The 20,861-nt window shown below is 35.5% G+C and overlaps 2 protein-coding genes across 3 annotated transcripts; both read right to left on the minus strand.

Annotated features, from left to right (window-relative positions):
• Positions 1 to 837: 837 nt before the first annotated feature.
• LOC105057869 (peptide methionine sulfoxide reductase B3, chloroplastic) lies at positions 838 to 5,167 on the minus strand. The gene is made up of 3 exons (XM_010940589.4): positions 4,878 to 5,167; positions 1,284 to 1,440; positions 838 to 1,164 (listed from the first exon to the last, which is right to left on the minus strand). Exons 1-3 carry the CDS (start codon positions 4,967 to 4,969, stop codon positions 1,015 to 1,017), a joined length of 399 nt encoding a protein of 132 aa, XP_010938891.1. The 5' UTR covers positions 4,970 to 5,167; the 3' UTR covers positions 838 to 1,014.
• Positions 5,168 to 7,921: 2,754 nt separating this feature from the next.
• Positions 7,922 to 19,968, minus strand: LOC105057870 (probable protein phosphatase 2C 35). 2 transcript variants are annotated; one of them, XM_073248685.1, is made up of 5 exons: positions 18,546 to 19,956; positions 9,234 to 9,365; positions 8,911 to 9,135; positions 8,770 to 8,826; positions 7,922 to 8,503 (listed from the first exon to the last, which is right to left on the minus strand). In XM_073248685.1, the coding sequence occupies exons 1-4, from the start codon at positions 19,473 to 19,475 to the stop codon at positions 8,824 to 8,826; spliced, it is 1,290 nt and encodes a 429-aa protein (XP_073104786.1). In that variant the 5' UTR covers positions 19,476 to 19,956; the 3' UTR covers positions 7,922 to 8,503; positions 8,770 to 8,823. The 2 variants fall into 2 exon arrangements, with proteins under 2 accessions (XP_073104786.1, XP_019710205.1); XM_019854646.3 differs by lacking the exons at positions 7,922 to 8,503; positions 8,770 to 8,826 and having other exon boundaries at positions 9,018 to 9,157; positions 18,546 to 19,968.
• Positions 19,969 to 20,861: the final 893 nt, after the last annotated feature.

Here is a 20,861-nt window from a genome sequence, read left to right on the forward strand (position 1 = left end):
CACAAAGCCAATTTCTTAATAGATGAGACGATGGAGCCAACTAGAGAGGTGGACTAGAACTTGCCATATGACATACTGATGTTGAACCTTTGTCGCTATTAAACAATCATCTAAACAGAATAATTATTGATGAGAAGGTATACGATTTGCAAAGCAGACTCCAAGATCCAATTAAAGAAGCTATAGATGATCTACCATTCTATGAATCAATAAGGTGAAAGATTAGCTTGTCATCCCGGCCTAAAGTTGTTTGAATCCTCCCTGACACCACCGACATCTCCCCGCTTAATAAGACTAAAAAGGAAGGTGGTACTCCATAAATTTCATGACATAGAAATGATGATATTGAACATATTTTCTTTCTTCAGTAATTAGTCACACCAAGGAAAACTATGACTTGCTTAATCTTTCATTTTTTATTAAAAACACTTCAAGATTCATGCATGGTTAGGCAATCCAACAATACTTCTAAAGTATAGTAGAAAAAAAATATACAAATACAAAGGCAGAAAAAAAGAGAGAGAGAGAGAGTTAGCACTACACTAAAGTAGACCTTCACTTAGATTTTATTATATCTATATTAGATAATAGAAGTCTCGTATCAATGATCTGAGCTAATTATCATTGATACTAAGCTATTGGATGCGTTATCTTTAAAATGCTTACATATCCAAAATCATATAACTTAAAAATCACTAACCTACATACGAAGTGATTAAAAAATATATATAATTAAATTTATTTAGACTATCTAATTTTTTTTAACTATTTGATACATAGATTAGAAGACTTCAAATTACATGATTTCTGATATGTAAGCAATTTAAAAATAACAGATCCCATCCAATGACTTACATGATTGATATTTAGACTTTCATTATCCAATGTAGACCTAATTGAATCTAAGAGCCATTTTGAATAACTTAACACCCAATACAGGTCCTTACACATGAGTCAACTTTATTACTTGCACAGGAGGCATCAGAAATAATCAAACTGGAGGAGGAAAGTTGTTCAGGAGGCAGGAGCGAACTTGAGTGAAATGCTGTTGACACAGTGGCGTTCATCGGTAGGTGTGTTAAACCCCTCTCCTTTAAACACATGACCCAAATGCCCACCACAAGCTGCACAAGTGATTTCTGTTCTCCTCCCATCAGGATCAGGCTGCCAATACAAGTCAGCGTTGTTAGCAATTGTTATGAACTCAAATGAATGGGCTGGCAAAAAAGAAGCATGAAAACATAATAATATTATTATTATAAAAATAATAAGCAAAGACACACCGAGCGATTTATGGCTCCAGGAAGACCCTCATAGAAAGCTGGCCAGCCGCACCCAGAATTGAACTTGGTGGTGGACTTGTAAAGGGGAGTTCCACATCCAGCACACCCATATATACCTTCATCGAAGAATTTGTCATATTGACCAGTGCCTCGGTATCTGAAAGACACCATAAAATTAGCACTGAGATAAAACAAGAAACAAGGTGGTTTTTTTGACTAGGTGTTAATGTCATGCGAAAAGTTATGAAATTGAACCCCCACCCCCTCCTACCACCAACAAAATGCCAGTACTTATCCTTCCAAAGTCATTTCATAGTCTCATTTGTAAGTGCATGAACACAAATATGTAAGTTTCCTACACTTTTTGCTTTCTGTTGGACACTATTCAGGTTTCTAAATGACAAACAATAATGCAATACAATTGGAAATAATCATTGAGTTAAATGACAATGTTAGGCCTGGGTCATAGTAACAAGCCTCCATTTCATTCATTTAAAGTCAACCGAAATGAATGCAGGCTTAGCAATGACTAATGAGCTGCTCCAGAAGCCAAAATCCAGTCTCTACCCCGGCTCCTTTCTGTCTATTTTATTTTCTGAGAGTGAGGGATGGGTTCTATTAGAATGTCTCATGTTCTTTTTAATCTTTTTTTTTTTAAAAAAAATAAAATATGTGGTCATAAACATCATAAGCCCAGCAAGAAATCTGAAACTGGCCATTCAAGCTCATGAATCAGCAAAAGTTCATTGGAAAAACCATCAAGAAAACCAGAAGTACAAGTAGCTGTTTTAAGCTGAGACTTGCAATTTGCAGATATTCAAGCATGATGACATGATCGATGGGGGGATTAGAAGAGAAGTTAGAACAACCAATCTACACTTGATACTTTAAGTGAATAGTTGCACATCTTTTTTCAGGAAAAAATGATATTTCAAAGTCATGTGAGTTTTTCTTATGAATGTAAGGTTGTAATAGAGCCCTTGTCATATCTTACATGCATCCACATGCCATCAGATTCATGGGATACATAAAGATTATCTTGAATTTCCTACGATATTCTTGTTCATTATTTGGTTAAAGAGAAAACATGTCAGTGCAAAATACTTGGCTTGATTCAAAAATGAAAACAAAGAAATTTCTCAAATGCGTTTACTTGAATCAACTGTTTAACCATAAACACATTTAAGTGCCCTTTCCCTTTTAAACAATGCCATCATACTTTGTCAGTAGAGATTCATTATCATACAGCCAATCAACAAAGCTTTAAGCCAGTGCAAGAGTAGGTTTGGATGCAGGAGAAGGGAAGCTGAGCTTGTAAATAAAAAATAAAATTTAATTTTAAATTTTAAAAAAAACTTTGAAGAAGGAAGTGCCCAGGAAGAAGGTGCAGAAGCAAGATATTGGAGAGATTCCCAAGCGGGTGCAGGGTAGAAGAGTCCAGCTAATATAAAGCAACCGATTGAATCATAATTTGTAAATGAAGTGATGAAACTATAATTTGTATATAAAGGTTCATTATTATATAACAAATCAACCAAGACTTTTCCTATTTACATGGGAGTTATGATGGAGCAAAACTCCAATTTGAGAGGGCTACATGGAAAAATTGAGAAAAACCTTTATGATTGGTTGTTAGCATGACTTAAATCCTTTGTGTCAATGCCAAATTCCTAAACCAGGCATATTCAAGCAAGGTAGAACCCTTTCATGAGTCTCCGAAGACCAGTTGATAGGCAAGAAAGTGTAGAAGTGTCGCAAAATAAACATTGTTGCAAATTATATCTGAACATATACAACTTATTGAATTAATAAATCAAAAGAAACCAAGGAACCATCCTTGAGCACGTGAATCAGAAGCAGGTACAATAGTAGGTTTAATGCAGGAGCAAGGAGGTGGAGCTCAATGAAAACTTTGAATAGGAAAAGCTCAGGAAGTGGGTGCTGGAGCAAGATATTGGAGATTTCATAGCAGTTGCAGCACTCTAGGTAGAAGACTCCAGCTATTATGAATCAACCAATTGAACATCACATAAATCAGGAAATACACAAGGTATCAAGCTAAGTAGCCAAAATAATGAAATGCTAAAAAGTACCAAAAGATTAAGTCATTCTCCAAATTCATGCATATTCAAACCACTAGTTTTGAAGGTCAAAGGAGAGAGAGTAATAGACAACTATATGATTTCAGCTATGTATTAATCTTAATCATAAAACATATGAGAAATAGAGATTTAAGAAATAAATCAATTATACGTTCAAGTGTTAGACAGCATAATGCCTGTGATTCAGCAGATAGGAACAGCAAAACAAAAGGACTTGAAAACAGTAAGTAACCTAAATCATAATATTTCAAAAGATTGCTTCTAACTGGCATCTAAGACAATCCAAAACAAGATGAATGCAGCATATAACTTTTCAAGTTAACAAGTACTTAAAAACTGCCAACTGTAAAAAAAAAAAAAAAAAATCAGAGTAATCCATAATTCCAAAATAAAAATAGATGCACCAAATCAAACTAAAAAATAACAAGTCTATAGCAAAACAAATAAAAAAACAGCTAAAAATAATACCAAAAACCAACTACCAGAGAAAAACAATGGTATAATTGATAATTAACATGGAACTAAGCAGACCGACATTTCCAACATCAAAGCCAAGAAATAAGCTGGCCTTAATCCCTTGATCTTATCCCAATTACATTACATGAATAACACATGTTTGAATTAATTAACCCTAAAAGCACATAAAGACTTTCATGACAAAGAAATTCGAAGTAGCCAAAATCAAATTGTTCAAAAGCCAAGGAACAATGGATACAAGAATACTTAATAACACTTAGTCTAAATGTAACAAACCCAATCATCAGCATCATACAAATTCATTAAGAATTTGATAAAATGAAACAACCCAGAACCAGGAGCGTAAATTAAAATTTGTCAACCAAGAAAACTATTGCAAACTCACATGGTTTACTCCAAATTGGGACATCATTTTCTCAGGAAAATCCCAAGAAGACACAAGTTTTAATATAAGCATATCGAAAAATTTAGGCCATGTTGGGAGCTTTTAATTCCAAAAATCCTTCCTTTTTCACAAAAAGGTTGGGCTGGGGTTAATTACCTTTTATCAAGAAAGGAATTTGATTCGAAAATCACGATTCTACCTCCTTTTGCCCAACCCAAAGCTTTTATAGTTTTTGAAACTTGTGATATCTTTCTGAAGGTGTTTGAATCTTGATGTAAGAAAGATCTAAAATAGCAAAAAAAAAAAAAAATCAACTACTCGGAGAACTGAAACCAAAGTAGAAAGATTCAAAAATGCCATGATTTCAGGGATTTATAAATTTTCATTAAACATCCAAACAAGAAGCAGGTTTGAAAAAATTACAGACTACATAGACCTAAAAACACAAAAAAAAAAAAAAAAAATCATGATGTTATGGTACATCAAAACACATATGTCCAAAAAAAGCTACAAAAAATACGAAAAAAATCCATGAAGCAGAACATGAAGAGAAAAAAAATAACACCAAGGTCAAACCACAAGAACTCAAAGCAATAGGAGAAAAATAGAAGAAATAAGAGCCAGTCATACTCAGTTCCCTTCATCCGAAGGATCCGGAACTGCTCCGGTGAGAGGATGGCCCTCCATTCTTCCTCAGATTTCTGGATGGAGCCCGACGCCATCACCACACCAACCCTCCAGCTCGGATGAAACAACACCAACGACGGCTTGGGTTGGTGGCGGATAAATATAAAGTTCTGACCTTGGAGGATTTATTGCTAAATCTAAAGGGTTTGGTGGAAAGACCGAGCTTTTCTGAGTGAACGTAGACTGCAATCTGGGGAGGGGGGGATCTGGGGAGAGATAGCTGTTGGCGTGCATTCCTTAAAAGCTGGTGCTGGAGTTTTTTACTTTTTTTTTTTTTTTTTTTTTTGTTTTATTACCCGGAAGCGAGATTGGTGGTAGGATTGGGTCTTAGAAAGTTTGTCATTTTATTGCCGCACGGCTGCACGAAGAGGAAAGGCCAGAGAAGAAGCTTGAGGATATTTTTGGTCGGGCGGGTTGGATTTTAGAATGACAATGAGAATGAATATCTTTCGTCATTTGATTTAGAGGAGTTCTATTCGTTATATAAAAAATAAAAATATTTTAATTTTTTAAATTTTAAATTTTATTTTTATTATTATTTAAATTTTATTTTATTTTTTATTTTAATTATAAATTAAATATATCAGCAGATATGATTACTCGATTCTCGTACGTCAATATATTCTGATTTTGATTTCGATTACGAATCAAATATATTTTTATAATATATTTAATTTTCAAAAAAAATTAAGTTTAGACTAAAATACCACTCCATGATTCTATTTGACTCTGCTTCCTTCCCACCGACTATTTTTTTTTTTTTTGTTAACAATCCTAAACAAATCGCTTATGATTATCTAAAGCCTTCAAATCTTTCACAACTAGAATTTGGCAATAGCCATGTGTGGAATATACAACAGGGAGAGGATATATGAGATACATTTAGTTGCAAAAAAAATTATATTAATTATCTATTTTTTTAGATAAAAAAAGTTTTTTATTTATTCTTAAAAATAATAAATTAAAAAAAATTACTATATATGTGAAAAATGTTTTCTTGATATAATTTTTTATTTTCTATAGAGTTCTTTAGGACCAAACATATTCTTAATGGATAACTAAGATCCCATCAAATATATCTTGTCTATCATGAGAGAGATGGAGAGAAAGAGACATGGAGATATAAAAGTAGAGCAACATTAAAGTTTTAGCCTACTATTACTAGAGATTGATGTGTAGTTAAACAATATGATGCATCAAATGGTGCAATCTATAGCTACTATGATCAATTAGACCATGCCAAGATTTATAGAAGCTAGAATTTTAGCCATATTTTTATGTTTATAGTTTAGTGTGTTCCTTTATTGAGTCAATTAGAAGTATAATTTTGTACGGGACTTAATGTCCAAATTAAAGTTAGGGGTCATGTTCTATATATGCATCTAAAATATCAATGAGCAATCTTTTGACATATCAATAAAATTTTTTGAAGAATTTTTACCAAATTATGGTTTACTTCTGTTTATATGTTAATATTTAAAGTGTAATTATGGCGATCAAATTGCTCTTCACCTTTCTCGCTGTATTACAACATCCCGAGCAGAGTCTCACCAAAATACTTAGGACTATAATTTTCATAGTAGAATATATTTATAAAAGATTTTGGCTGGATCACAAATTATTGCACACAAAACACATCTTCTAGATATTTGCATATCAAATCTCCCTTGTTTCAAAAATTTCCTAGCAAGATCCCTATTTTTTTCTTTAAATAACGAAATTTTTGTGGTGTTTCTTCTTATTCGTCCGATCAAACTTCTGTCTAGTGACATGCCATTGTCTTCAAATTTAGGATAAATCAAAATATCAATTATGATAACCATAGTGCTGAAGAGATCAAATTTAAAAACAATAATGTCAAGAAACACGAGTGCCTCGCTGGCTAGAAGCTTCAAAGGATCAAGCAAGGATACATTAATCTTGTTTTCCTTCTTCTTAATCTTTTAAATATCATTTTGTTTAGCATTTAATGAGTGTTTGTTGCTTTAATTCTTTTAACAAGATTAGATTACAATTTTTAGCTATCGCTCCACGATTAAACTTTCATCTTTCAGTGGATCATGAATAATATTGTTTATATGTGAATAATATTGTCTATATATGCATAGATTTTGGATAAAGGACCACTTAATTATTGATTTTGTAAGAAAATATCGGATTTGATTTCTCCCAATGATATGCAACTAGTCAATGATTTTACCCTTAATCTAAATATAAGAAGAAGGTGGTCGAAACAAATGCATATCAGATGAAGTGTCTTGTGCAAATATCTTTCAAGTATTCAATACACGCAACAAACATTCAATAAATATATATTTGATGTTCCGTAAATGTGCATCAGTAATATCATACTTATATTTAAATTAAAATTAAAATTCTTCTAAAAATTAATTTTGGCTTGCAAAATCAATAATTACTAGCATATATCTCACCTGATGTGTGAGGTAGGATTGTCTCTCTTTTCTCCACTATTCTTAAAACATAATATAGTAATATAACTAATTAAAATAAATAGAATGTCTCGATACTCAATTTTTTGTTGCACATTAAATAATGAACTTTAACAACAGCCAAACAAACACTCCCTTCATTGGTACTTAATCTACACAACAAGCAAGGAACTTTATACAAGCTAAACCTCTGTAGAAAGTCTCAGCCCGGGGCACTAAAATGTTATTTGCTCAAGTGACCCACAAATTATAGTACTAAAATATTATAATTTTAGACTCTTATTGTAACACTTAAAATGTTGCTTGCGTAGATCTAAGGCAGGCAGTGGCATGGGCTGGGGTAATTGATTTGGTTGGTCAAGCTCTGGAGACCTGGGAGCTCTCAGAAGCCACCAAAACTAACAGACCTCAGCATTGGACATCCACATGAGAAAGTGAAGTTCTCATATCATGAAATAGAAATCATCATTCTATCACAGACAAAATTATCTGAACATAGATTAAGCAAGCACACAAGGCATTCAAGCAAGCGCAAAGTGATGCAACAACATTACTATTATTTCTTAGCCTTTTTTTTTTTTTGGTAGGTTGAGACCTGCCTATATTTAGCATTTTTCAAGCACTTTCCACATGGCTAGTCTAGTTAGTTTTGTACAAGATGGCCAATCTCATTGCTGGCCAGCTTAATTTAACAAATGAAATAACATTTCTCCAAAAGATAAAACAGGTTCGTCTATGCTTTCCGTGGGAATGTTATTCATCACCTTATTACAAGCCTCAACTTCCTAACACGAGCATTTCATATGCCGACCATCCGATGCTTCATCCCTAGTGCTATATGCAATAAATTAACAGGTAGGATGTCAAATACTGCACAACCATCTTCCACATCCACGCAGCAATGGCCGCTCGATGGTCCTTGAAAAGGTCGAGAGGCACCATGTTTCCCTCAAATCCATACTACTTTGAACAGCCTTTTGAGTTGAATATAAAGGGGATCTAAAATGTGACATACTGGAAATGTGGCCAAGATGATAAAGAAAGCTCCTCATAATAGATTCTTGGAACTAAAAGACCACAAGGAATTGAATTATTCCCTCCACCATTGCGGAACTTATCCTGTCAGGCATAATTAGATAGAGTTAGCATACTCCACGCATGCAGAATTACAAAAGAAACAATCAAACAACTAAGAACTCATGGACGTTCAAAATTACAGTGATATTACGAAGAAAGGCAATCAAATTGACAGGTTCTTGGTTTGTTTGGCAAAAAAATTGACGCCATAAATTGAATATTTCTATTTTTATAACCAGATTACCATAAGAAAAGACTAGATGCTTCTCTTTAGAATGGTAGTTTACAAGTTAGATAAGACACATTACACTGGAAGGTGGAGGAATACAGGCAGCCTCGGTCAGTCAGTCAGTCTGGGTATATCACTGTCAAGAAACAGAGGTATCACTTAATGAATTCAGAGAAGATAATAAGATGTACAACACAATAGCATGACAGTAGATGCAAACCGTTTCTATAGATAAAGAGTGTGTAGGAGAAGGAGCAACACATGCAAGACTTCGTTCCAGGGAAAAGTCAGGAGGACATGACTGCAGCTCAAGGAAATTCCTTCCTTTTGGATGACCAGTTTCTGACCCTGGAGATGCACATCTCTCTGTGCTTGCTTTCTGTGAAACCATTAGAGAAGCTTTTGTGCCGATATGACTTGCTTCATTAGTTGCTACAGCATCTGACTGATCAGATTTTTATGGAAGACTGGCAATCACTAACAAACCTAAGAAAAAAAATGCAACTAATTTGAGGTAATTGATGCAAATAACATTTAACTTACATCACCCAAGTCTTTGATGTGCACGACAATGATTGTTATATCATCAGTCCGAATTTCATTCTCTAACCATAATTTGTAAGATTCTGCAGCAATTGCTGAGCAGGCATCTTGGGGATCTGGGTATCTGGACACCTGCAGTAAAGGACAGGAAGTTTTAACAGAGCAATTCCAACCACAAACAACAGAAGCAATTCCAACCACAAACTATGAGTAATCTGGACTAAGTGTATCAAAATAGAGACTCAAATTGACACGGCCCCATCCAAAGAATTATTGACACTTTTGCCACATGCAAGAAACCTAAAATCTTCATTATGATGATCAGCTGAGTGAAGTTTGTGGCAACAACATAAGATCCTTCTTGCATTTGGGCAAGATCTATGAATAGATAAATGGTTAGTGAATGATTAATAAAGCATATTGAATTTTGGGATTATATAAGAACTAAATCATATTTTATCTTTTAGTCGATTGGGAAATGTAGTAGCAAGTGTTTGTTGCATACACATGGTAGCATTTGAATACCCTGCAGGCTTCCTGCTTATGCACTCTTACACGCATGCACCTCTTAAGATTGCTGCCTTCTAGGGCCATGTCCTTTCTCTAGAGCTGCTCATTTGATTGCACCCATTTCCAGCAATCTTGTTGCCCATAGCTGCTGAAGAAGCTAGGAGATCTTGATGAGGTCAAGCTGCTGTGCTTCATTCTCCTAAGCACTCCGGACATGGTCTCTGACCACCGGAAAGAAGCAAATGACCAGTTATCTCTCCTCACCCTTCTTAGTCAAAGAAAGTGGCCTGAAACACCATTTCTAGTAATTCTCAACCATTGGTTCATTCAGAAGCTCAAACCATTGATGGAAGGGAGTTTTATACCAAAATTCCATCTTCAAATGATCCTCCACCCCCGTATTTTAGAACTCTTATATCCAAGGAAGATCCCTACCACTCAAGGATGTTACAATTTTATGCACCGAGCAATCATGAGAAGTTGACAACGTAGAGAATTTGGTTGTTTTGTGGCACATGGGTAGAAGAGACTAGCTAGTCTTGTCAATGGTTCCCTCATGAGCTAACCTAGAGGCTGAAAAGATTGGAGAAATAGATGGCAGAAGAGATATGATGATCTGATCTGCTTGATCAAACCTACAATAGATTCAAATCTGACATAAACTTTCCATCTGACAGTTCATATGAAATATAAATTTACTTCAGATTGTTTGGCAAAAAAATCAGCATAAAGAAACATTTTTATACTCCCAGAGAAAATTGATTCCATGATCTCGCAATACCTGGATGGAGAATATAAGTGTTCAGGACAAAAAAAGAGAGATATATAGAAAGAAAGAGACAATGGTATTCATTATTGTTCACCAAAACTAATTAACCTTTCTCCCTCTATAGCTAAAGCCATAATAGTAGTTACTAACTAGCATATAACTAATATGATGCGCAGGGTGCAATTTTTCTCCATTTTTCAACTATTCTTGAAATGCAATATAGAATAGAAATAATAAAATGAAAAACAGAAATAGAATATAATATAGTAGATATAAGAGCCTAACTATTTTCTAAAATATATTTTTGATATTAATATTATGATATACTATCATTGTACAAAATTCTAATAGTATATGTATATCTATTGATATAGTAAAAAAAAGTACCATAAAATAATAGGATCATGATTCAACTTGCATGTAATAGAAAATAAAAAAAGTATTGCATCTAGGAGATATATAAACGCAATATGGTGGGGTCATCAGTAGTTGTGTTTTCATTTTTAAGCAGGATTATGATCACAAAAATATAACAGAAATTAATAAAATACTAGCATAATCTAATGACCCGTGCAGGATACAAAACTAATGGAAAGTGATTTTTATTAATATCAACATACATTAACCAAATACGATTATTAATAATACCATTAATTTTTGTATTAATTTAGCAGTACTAACAAAAGTTTTTTTTATTTAATACTATTTAGTAAGCCAATAAACTTCTTATTAAAGAACCATATTACATAACTCTACTTACTATCCAAAATAAAGAGTTATAATAATGATGTCATTAATAGGAGTATCCACATGGCAAATGGAGAGCTCTGCACAAGCAGAGCCTCCATTATAGCATGCATACATACATACATATATATATTAGACTAGGATTTTCTATCTAATCAGGACACTTATGGACCCTTCCCAAGAGAGATAATAATAAGAAGCATATGCAACAATATCAAACTTTTCCTAACAAAACATATAGGATTTTCTAAAATAAGAATACCTTCATTTTTATGAAACCCAGCAATAAAAACATTAAACTTTTTTAAAATACAACTTTAATAATTATAAAACTTTCCTAATTCAACCTATACCCATTACCCAGAGTAAGTTCTATAGATACTAATCATTCCCAAAATAGTACTTGAAAAACCAGTAGAAAAATAGCCTAAAATTGAGTCCCTAAATTGCACATAAATTTAAAATATCCAACCTATTTCTCTAACTAAACAAAAAAATAGAAAATAAATAAATTAACTATAAAATCTTAACCTGCGATGTTTCAAGATGTTCATTGGAATTTAAATTTCCACACCCCAACAAAAGATCTTATCGATCGATTGTGAAAATAAGTGCCGTGCTTTTTTGTCATCCACTTCCTCAAAAAGGAGGCTTTAATAGCTTTGAGTGGTCATTGCAGTTTGCTAGTAGCTTCTCCTTAAGACATTTAAGGAAAAGAGAGAAAATCTTATTTTCAAAAAAAAAATCATTATTTAAAAGTTTAAACCAAGGTCCGCAATACTAAAACTGGTCCCCATGCTGATAAGCTAGTGATACGGTATGGTACGATACTATGCCATGCTGTTCTGGCGTGCACAGATGAAAGAGAATTGGCAAGCAAAGGAGGGAGAGCATGGGGGGGGGCAGTGCGCGCGCGCGCACACACACAGAGGGAGAGATGAGAAGAGAGAAGGAAAGAGTGGAAGAGAGAGAGGGGGGGAAGGAGTGGAAGAGGGAAAGGGAGGAAAGGTTGGAGAGATGAAGAGAGTGCCAGAGAGCAAGAGGGGCGGAGGGAGGGGGAGAGTGGGCTTTCAAAGCCCTTTATCCTCCCTGGCTTCAATTTAAGGGCCAAGCTCTTGTTTCACACCATCCCTTTTTTTTCAAATTTTTAAGTGAAGTCAGCAGCAACTGTTGACTTCTTTTGAAATATTTTAAGTGAAGTCGATAGTGATTGCCGACTTCACTTTAAAAATTCAAAAAAAAAAAAAAAAAGTGATGTCGGCAATCGCCGCAAACTTCATTTAAAAAGTTGCAAAAAAATAAGGGGACAAAGCCCTGTTCCAAAGATGCAGAGGAGAGAGAGCTTCGAAAGACCTCTCTCCTCAGTCCCTCCGCATCTCTCGCTTTTCGCCGCCCTCTCCCTCCCTCCCTCTTTTTTCCTCTTTCCTTCTTCCTCTCCATCTCCCTCACTAGTTTCTCGAATCAAGGGGCAGAATCATGCCAATCTACCCCTGGTACAGTACAATACATGCTGTACCACCTGGTTTGGGACTATACGGTGTACCTTACTTTAAACAATTATTTAAGAAGAATAATCATGAATGCCTCTTATGTGCAATTGAATGTTGATTATTGATAGTTAACATTTCCTCCTCTCTTTGTGAAAAACAGCTAGACTTGTCAAAGGTGTCTGCAGAAATTTCAAAAGCTGAGGAATTTCTTTTATGTAATATATTGTTGAAGTTTTGCAGGGGGTCACATGAAAAATCCCAAATGGTAACATATATGCATTCACTGAGTTGCTTATTAGAATATGGAGATTGAAAGAGTTTTAGAAAACAACAAAATGAAATAAAGAATGTAGAATGCAATTAGTGGAAAAGAATTAAAAAATAAAGCTCGTATAAAGCTGATAACCAAGAGAATTCTAATAATGATCATCTTTTAAGGGGGAACATAAGATAGACAAGACACAAGTAAATTGGGATGGATGAAGCAATTATTTATAGATGGTGTTTATTATTACAATCATTGCTATCATTATTATTATCATCATCATTAGTGCTACAATATAACTTAGAACTACATATAAAGGTTTTCCATCTCAATACCAGGTCCTATACCGGTATCTCATCGTTATGGTACAGCATGGTATGATAGCCCCCCAAACGAATATACAAAAAAGCGCTAAGTCAGCATAGAATCCATATCATGAGTTGGCACAGTACTATATCAAGCCCTTGTGCCATGTTCGTTTCTACTAATACAATACAGTATGCTCAGTATGGTTTGGTATGTAAAAGCTTGCTAAAAATAGGACTACGTACATAAGAGTATGCAATCATGTTAGGGAAGTTTCATATAGTGCAAAATGCTATTCTCTTATGGGTAGCCCCCAGTTGTTATCATTGCATAAGGGGTCGTGGAAGGAAGAGTTGGGATCGAATCCCCCACCTTTTTTTTTTCAGCCCCTAACAGGGCCCATCTCTAATAAGGAAGGAAAATTCATTCAAACTTTAATTACAAATCCTGTCCGATGGTTGTTCTCCACTAACCACAAGGATATCGGTACTCTATATTTCCTCTTCAGTGCCATTGCTGGAGTGATGAGCACATGCTTCTTAGTACTTGCTAAAAATAGTACTAGGTAGATAAGAGTATGCAATAATGTTAGGCAAGTTTCATATGGTGGAGAACATTGTGTAATAAAATTATAAATGTTAGGAAAGAACTTTCTAGAAGTTTAGAAGTGCACTTGTCAAGTATAAGCTCATGGAGTGCTAATCCATACAATATCCACACGTGCACCAAAGATCCACCAGAAACTAGTGTAAGGACAGTGTTTTGAATTTCTACTAATGGGTCAAGAATAAGGAGAAGACCAAAATAGCTTGGTCATAAACTTTGAAACAGAATCTAGAGTCATACTTATATTCAATGTTACCTTACAAATAAAGGGTAAGAATGATTTATATGCTAAACCTCAAAACTAATCCAAGTATTTGAGATATGGATACATACATCCACTATGTTGAGGACATTGAACTTTGTAAGATGAATATCTCTGTCCTAGCTGTTGAAGAACTATGGATAGAAAACTTTTAGCAATGTCCTCAATGTGATTAGCTACAATCAAGGGGCCAACAAACGACAGGAAGTAATTAGGTGAATTTATCACCACATCTTTGATAAATATCCTCAATGTTTCTTACTCTTATGGAGAACCAATTCTCCTTTCTCAATTATTTGTGGGATAACATTGTACTAGGCATATAGGAGATCCTCCACTTCTGAGAACCAACACCAACTCAAAAAAAAAACAACAAAAACATGGACTAAGTTACAAATCCACAAGCTGTTCATTATCTAGCCATAATTGCAGATAGTGTAGTATATAAAAGGAGAGATCATAACTTCCACTTTTCTGCTTAAGACCACCACTTTTAAGAAGCAAGAAATTTAAACAAGAAAACCTCATCCACCATCCTATTTAAATATATAGTTAGACCCAAAAAAAAAAAAAAAAAAAGCAGCAGAGAAGAGATCCGATGTTCCATCCTCAAGGTTCATTAACTCACAAAACCCGCATAATAAACAATTAGCTCATATAGCCTATATGCCCATAGAAATTCGAATTTTCATGCAAAATCAGAAACTAGAGTTGAATCATCTTGAAGCTATTCCGTCATATGCCTTTCCAAAGTCTGATTTACAGATGCAACAATTAAAAAGAAAGCTTGGACTATTTTCAGTCACACCCCCATTCCTAGACAGCATGGAAGCATGGGCAGGTATTTCTTTCCCATGTTGATGTGACTTTTCAGGTCCTAGGAGTAGCTGATCGGATACAATGCCACAAAAACCAATGTGCCAAGGTATATTTGCATATATGAGTATATTGGTGTAGATATTAATTATGAGATGTAAATATATGGTTTTGGGTTTAAACTCCTCACATGTGGTTTAGCCTGGGCCCCCTATGTTACCCAAACCCTTCAATTTAGCTTAAAGTACTCACACCCGATACTTAGAAATGGGCATTCTATATGACGCATGGACAAATGTATCTTTAAAGCTTTGTTTTAATGTTTGCCATCATATTTTTGGCATTTCTTTGTATATTAAAGTTCATCAACTATATGGTACTAATTTTTAATGGATTTTTTTTCTTGAGTTTAAAGAAGAATAAATATAATTCTTAATGACCAAGGCTTCTAATGGCCCTTGTCATGGTATTCTAGAAAGATTATCATAAACACAAAGCATAATACATTTCACAGAAATAATTTTTTTTATATATACAGCAAATGAAACATTTCATAATTACTTGGATTGGTAGTGAATTATCTCGTTATTATCCTAATCTCTGTTAGTACCCCCACCCACATTGCGATGATGATGATGATGATGGCTGCTATTACCTGAATGCCCCAACTTGCAATAGTATGCCATTTGAAATAAGTAAAACTAATTTATTTTACACTTTTTGTGTACTTGTTTTGTTGGTTGATGCTTGATTGATTGATATTTGATAATTTTTACTTAAGTGATTAGCACAATTATGTGATATATTTAATGCATTAAGATTGAGCATTGTTTAATTTCAGCTTGAAACTATCCAAGTTATATAAATTATGATCCTAAATGATGGCAAATGACTTGCCTATAGTTAAACTTCAATCTAAAACTACCCAATCTATATAACTTGTGAACCTAGATAACTCTAATCACAATCGAATGATGGAAAATAACTTGCTTTGATTTCTTTTCCTTTTTTTTTCTATATTTTAGAATTTCATCCTAACTTTCTGACCAAGAATTCAGAACTTAATGAAACTTCCGAAATTGAAACTCTACATAGGGAACCAAACCCAAAACTGAAATTGAAACTGAAACTGACTTTAAAACCTCACAACAAATCACATCACCTCCTTTATTGTGCTGAAGAACCGAAGACAATAACATCAACTGTGGTTGCAAGATTAACAATGCATGCCCTTCAACATCAATTATACTAAGTTTGAGAATTTGACATGTCCGCAATCTACATAAAACTACAGTTTTTTAATTTTGGCATAAGCTTTTTTCTTCCCATGGAATTCTCAACTTCTCTTTTAAACAAACAAAGCCTCAAAACCTAATTTTCTACATCCGCACAAGGGAATATTAAAGTGCAGAAGGAATTATAAACCATTCTAGTGTTCAATAAATATATATTCTTTAATAAATCACAGGTTCTTGATAACAAAACATTTCCCTAAACTAATAGGATACGCCACACTGTAAAACACAGATTTATGCACTAAACTAAAGACTATCATAAGATGGCAGTTGGTATATGCCATTTCACACGTGTTAATTTTGATTTCTTACTAGTATAATTTAGTGCTTAGATTTGAATAAAAATTCGTCTAATGTTTGAATAAGATTTCTTTTCACCTCTCTTGCCATCTCTTGTTTTCATCTTCTGGCTCTTCAATGGGGCATTTGAAGCAACTTAGCTTTTCACTCTATCTTTGCTTAACTTTATTGTTTGCTTGAGATTTGTCTAAGTTGCTATTAAGGAAATATATCTTTTGTATTAGAACCTCTTGTATGCTCTTGCTATGAACTTCTTTGTTGTTGTAATGTCAAGGTGGATTTGTCACCAAAAATTACAAGTTCACTATGTATTATTAGCAACATTTAGTTTATAATAAACAACTGTTGGTACCATAAAATATATGAAATTTCTTAATATATATTAATTTTCTTATCGCTATCTATTTGTATATGTGACAAGACTTCTATGTAGGAATCGATCCCATTTGAAAAAATATCAGCAATGATACACATTGATCCAATTTACTGCATCAGTATATCACATACTTGCTGTGATATACCAAAATATATATCATAAGTTTGACATGTATCTATAGCTCACTGATTTTATCAGTGGAAAAAAAAGTAACCAAGGGCATAACTTTTGTTCACTTCATAATACTTTGATTTCCATCAATTGGTGGTTCAATGAAGAAGAACTAGCTCATAAGCAAATTGACCCGACTGTTAGCAATATAGGAGAAGTACTACAGTCAGTAAGTTTATCAGATATAGTATTTTTAAGGTAGCGAAAATGCAGAATATAATGTGCTACAAAATATGCTAAATCCAGGTTTATTTCTGCTAACAATGAATTTGATGGCATAGTAGATAAAGTTTCAGATGAAAGTTTTCAATACCAAGCATCCAAAGTTATGGAGACAACCGCAATCCAACCATAAACTTGCATTTCCAAAAAAGATGAGGCAAAGAGTAGTTTTCCAATATATTGACTAACTAGCAAAATCAATCCACACGTATCTGAACATGCTAGTAATGTTACAAAGTGAACAACCTAAATGATATCCGGGTTATTGTTCCCTTAAAAACTACATATCTTTTTACAATTTTTTATTATACATACATGCATATACAAGAACACACACACAGACACACATATATAACGCAAATATATACATATATATGTATATAGAGACACGTATACCATCTCCGAAACCAAGAACGTACAACATAATCGCATAGCAGAAAACTCATTCAGATGGAGGGATGGAAAGGATTGGTTTCCTAGCCTAGTTTCCTCCAGAGTAGTGAAATCTTCATGACAGAACCAGCTATTCTGGCAATTGCTCTGCATTACGAACAAAAAAAAAAAGCCATCTCAGCAACCTAAAAAACTAGCAGTGCCTCAAAGAGACAACAAAGTTCAGGCCACACTCAAGATCCAGTTTCTTTTCACACCTACATTGCCACTGTCTCTATCCTTTTGCCCTGGCCCTTGCTCTCTCTCTTGGCTCCATTAATGCATCAACAGATAATGTGCCATGTCTTTCACTTTCACCTCATCCCATCATCATTCACCTCGAGTTGATACATATCAAATTTTGTTAAAACATGAGCTATAGCTCAACTCCATTACATTTAACTGGAAATTTTCCTCAGACAAGAGATTATCAATAAAAGTAAAAGAAATTAACTTCAAGAAAAAAATTTCCAACAAGACGACAAAGCAAAGATGAAATTCATTTAAATAATGCATCAACTGCACATGTACCCAACTCAAATTCCCTTGCATTTTATTCAGAGCTGACATTTCCGTTTTTATATCACTTCTTTAACTTTTATGATTCAGGAATTCATTTGAATGAAAGAATTCAATCATTAAAGCTACGAAACCAGGAAAAAATAAATTCAGTGAAACAGGAAGCAACTGCAAAACTAAAAGCAATCTTTTTCTTGTGAAAACCGAAAAACCAACAGAGCTATACCATATCCACCACAGCCTGACTCGAGAGGAACTCAAAAACCCCGTCGCTCGCCACAACAAAAAAGAGATGGTTCGGCGTGATCTTCACCGTCATGACCTCCGGCACGGCGACGACGCCGATGCTCTCCGCCGTCGAGTCCCCGACGCTCCTCGTGAACGCCGTCCCGGGGTACATCCCATTCTGAACCCACAGCCTCGGCGGGTCCCCATCACTCTCCATCCCCCAGCTCTGAATTGCCGGATCCTTGACGCCCTCCACCTGGTCGACGCTCAGCACCCTCGCCCCACACCGCCGCACCCTCTCATACTCATCCTTCCGGAACGGCGTCTGATCACTGGACAGGTCCTCCGCCACCACACGCTGCCCATTCCAGACGCCAGCGACCGCCCTCGAGTCGCCGACGTTCGCGACGAAAAGCGTGTCGCCGCCCACGAGGACGGCGATCGCCGTCGTGCCGCTCATCGTGTCGTCGATCTCGCTGTCGTGGAGCTCGGAATTGGCGGCGAAGAAGGCGGAATTGAAGGATTTGACGGGGTCGTCGAGTAGAGAGGGGTCGCCGGCGAGGTGATCGACGAGGTGCTCGCTGGCGAAGGCGGCGCACTGTGCGCCGAAATGGCCATGGCCGTCGAAGACAGCGAAGAGGTGGAGGTTCGGGTTGCCTTGGAGCTGGGTCTTGATGGAGAGGGTGTCCTGGTTCTCGCGATCGGGGGAGTCGGGGTAGTGTCCGCGCTGGGAGAGGTAGGAGTACTGGAGGAGGAGGCCGTGGGAGGGGATGGCGGCGGAGCCCAGGGGGCTGCCGGAGAGGAGGTGCTGGCGCCGGCCGGAGTCGCCGTCACGGGAGGCGCCGCCGTCGCCGCCGGCGGAGGATGGCTGGTCCAGGCAGCAGCACCGGCGGCAGCGAAGCCAGCACTTGGCTTGCACACAGCCCATGATACAGCTTTCCTTTCGGGGCCGATCCCCTTTCTCTTTCCTTTTATTCACACAAAAAAGAACAGCCAACGAGAACGAGGAAGAGAAGGATAGAGGAGAATAAAAATTTATTGCTAGTTGTCCAAGGTGTAGGAGAAGCAAGAGATCATGGGCTTTCCATTTCTTCAGAAGGGGGGAAGCGAGGACTAAGGGAGAGGACTGATATCCTCTTCTCTGTTCCAAGAGCTAAACACAGATAAAAAAACTGCCCATGGATCAAGAAAAAGATCATAGGAGGATGTGCTATAAAGAGAAGGACCAAGGTCCTGCTCAAGGGATCTATGTCATAAGCTTATGAAGAGAGGAAAGAAAGGAAGGAGGGAGCAGTCAATGGGAGTTAAAAGTGATGGTTGAGTGTCAAAATTTGTTAATAATTTACATTTCTTCTTGGAATATTACAAGGAAAACAAATATATGAATTTTAATAAATGGCACAAAAAGCCATGCAGGTGGGGAACATAGGACAATGTGGGTTTTTTTTTTTTTTTTTTTTTTGGGGGGGGTGGGGGGGGGGGGCTGCTGTTGAGATGGCGATGGCATGCGAGGTCTTAGGAATTGAAAGAAATTTGGGAAGTGATCTTAGGTTTCACCAACTTCAGTGTGCCAAGTTCTTTTTGTTTGAAAGCGGGAGTCGTCAGACGGAAGGGAAAAGGGTGTGGGGATTCGGGGGGAGGTCACGTGTGGTGGAAGGCGGCAAAGGTGGTTTTGGGGTCACGGGGCGGTGCGGGGACGGAAAAAGCCCGAGGCGTGGAATGCTGCGAATTCTTTTGAATTGAGAAAGGGTTTTCTTCCTTTATATGTAAAGCGACGCGTGTTTCTAGGAAGGAACGGCTATGGCCCAGAGTTTTAGTTGGACAGCGACTTCTGTCCCGTTCTTCTCTTAGCTTTTGACTTTTAGAGGGCCCGTTTGGCATGTTGCCTTGTATTCCGTTTTAAATTATCTTTACTTTTATTTTTTAAAGTTGAGCACCACTCTTTACATTTAATTTCTTAAAAAATAATTAATAATTAAAATAATAAGAGATCATCTAAATGTAAGATGGAAATCATTGGATATAATCTATGCTATAAATTTTTTTAAAATAATTTATGTATTTTAGTTGTTTTTAATTTAATCATCAAGTAGATATTAAAATAAATAATTTTAACAGCATGTTATTATTAAAATAAGTAATTATTATATATAATTTTTATCGGCTTACCATGTCGATTTGCTTGAGTTTGAGTTAAACTAAGTAACAAATAAGTAATTATTATATATAATATTAAAAATATTTTTGTAACAAATTAAGACTATATTTACTTTATATATTATCTTTTATCATATACAATTATTATATTATATTA

Source organism: Elaeis guineensis, chromosome 14 (assembly GCF_000442705.2).
Source record: "Elaeis guineensis isolate ETL-2024a chromosome 14, EG11, whole genome shotgun sequence".
In the NCBI taxonomy this organism is placed as follows: Eukaryota; Viridiplantae; Streptophyta; class Magnoliopsida; order Arecales; family Arecaceae; genus Elaeis; species Elaeis guineensis.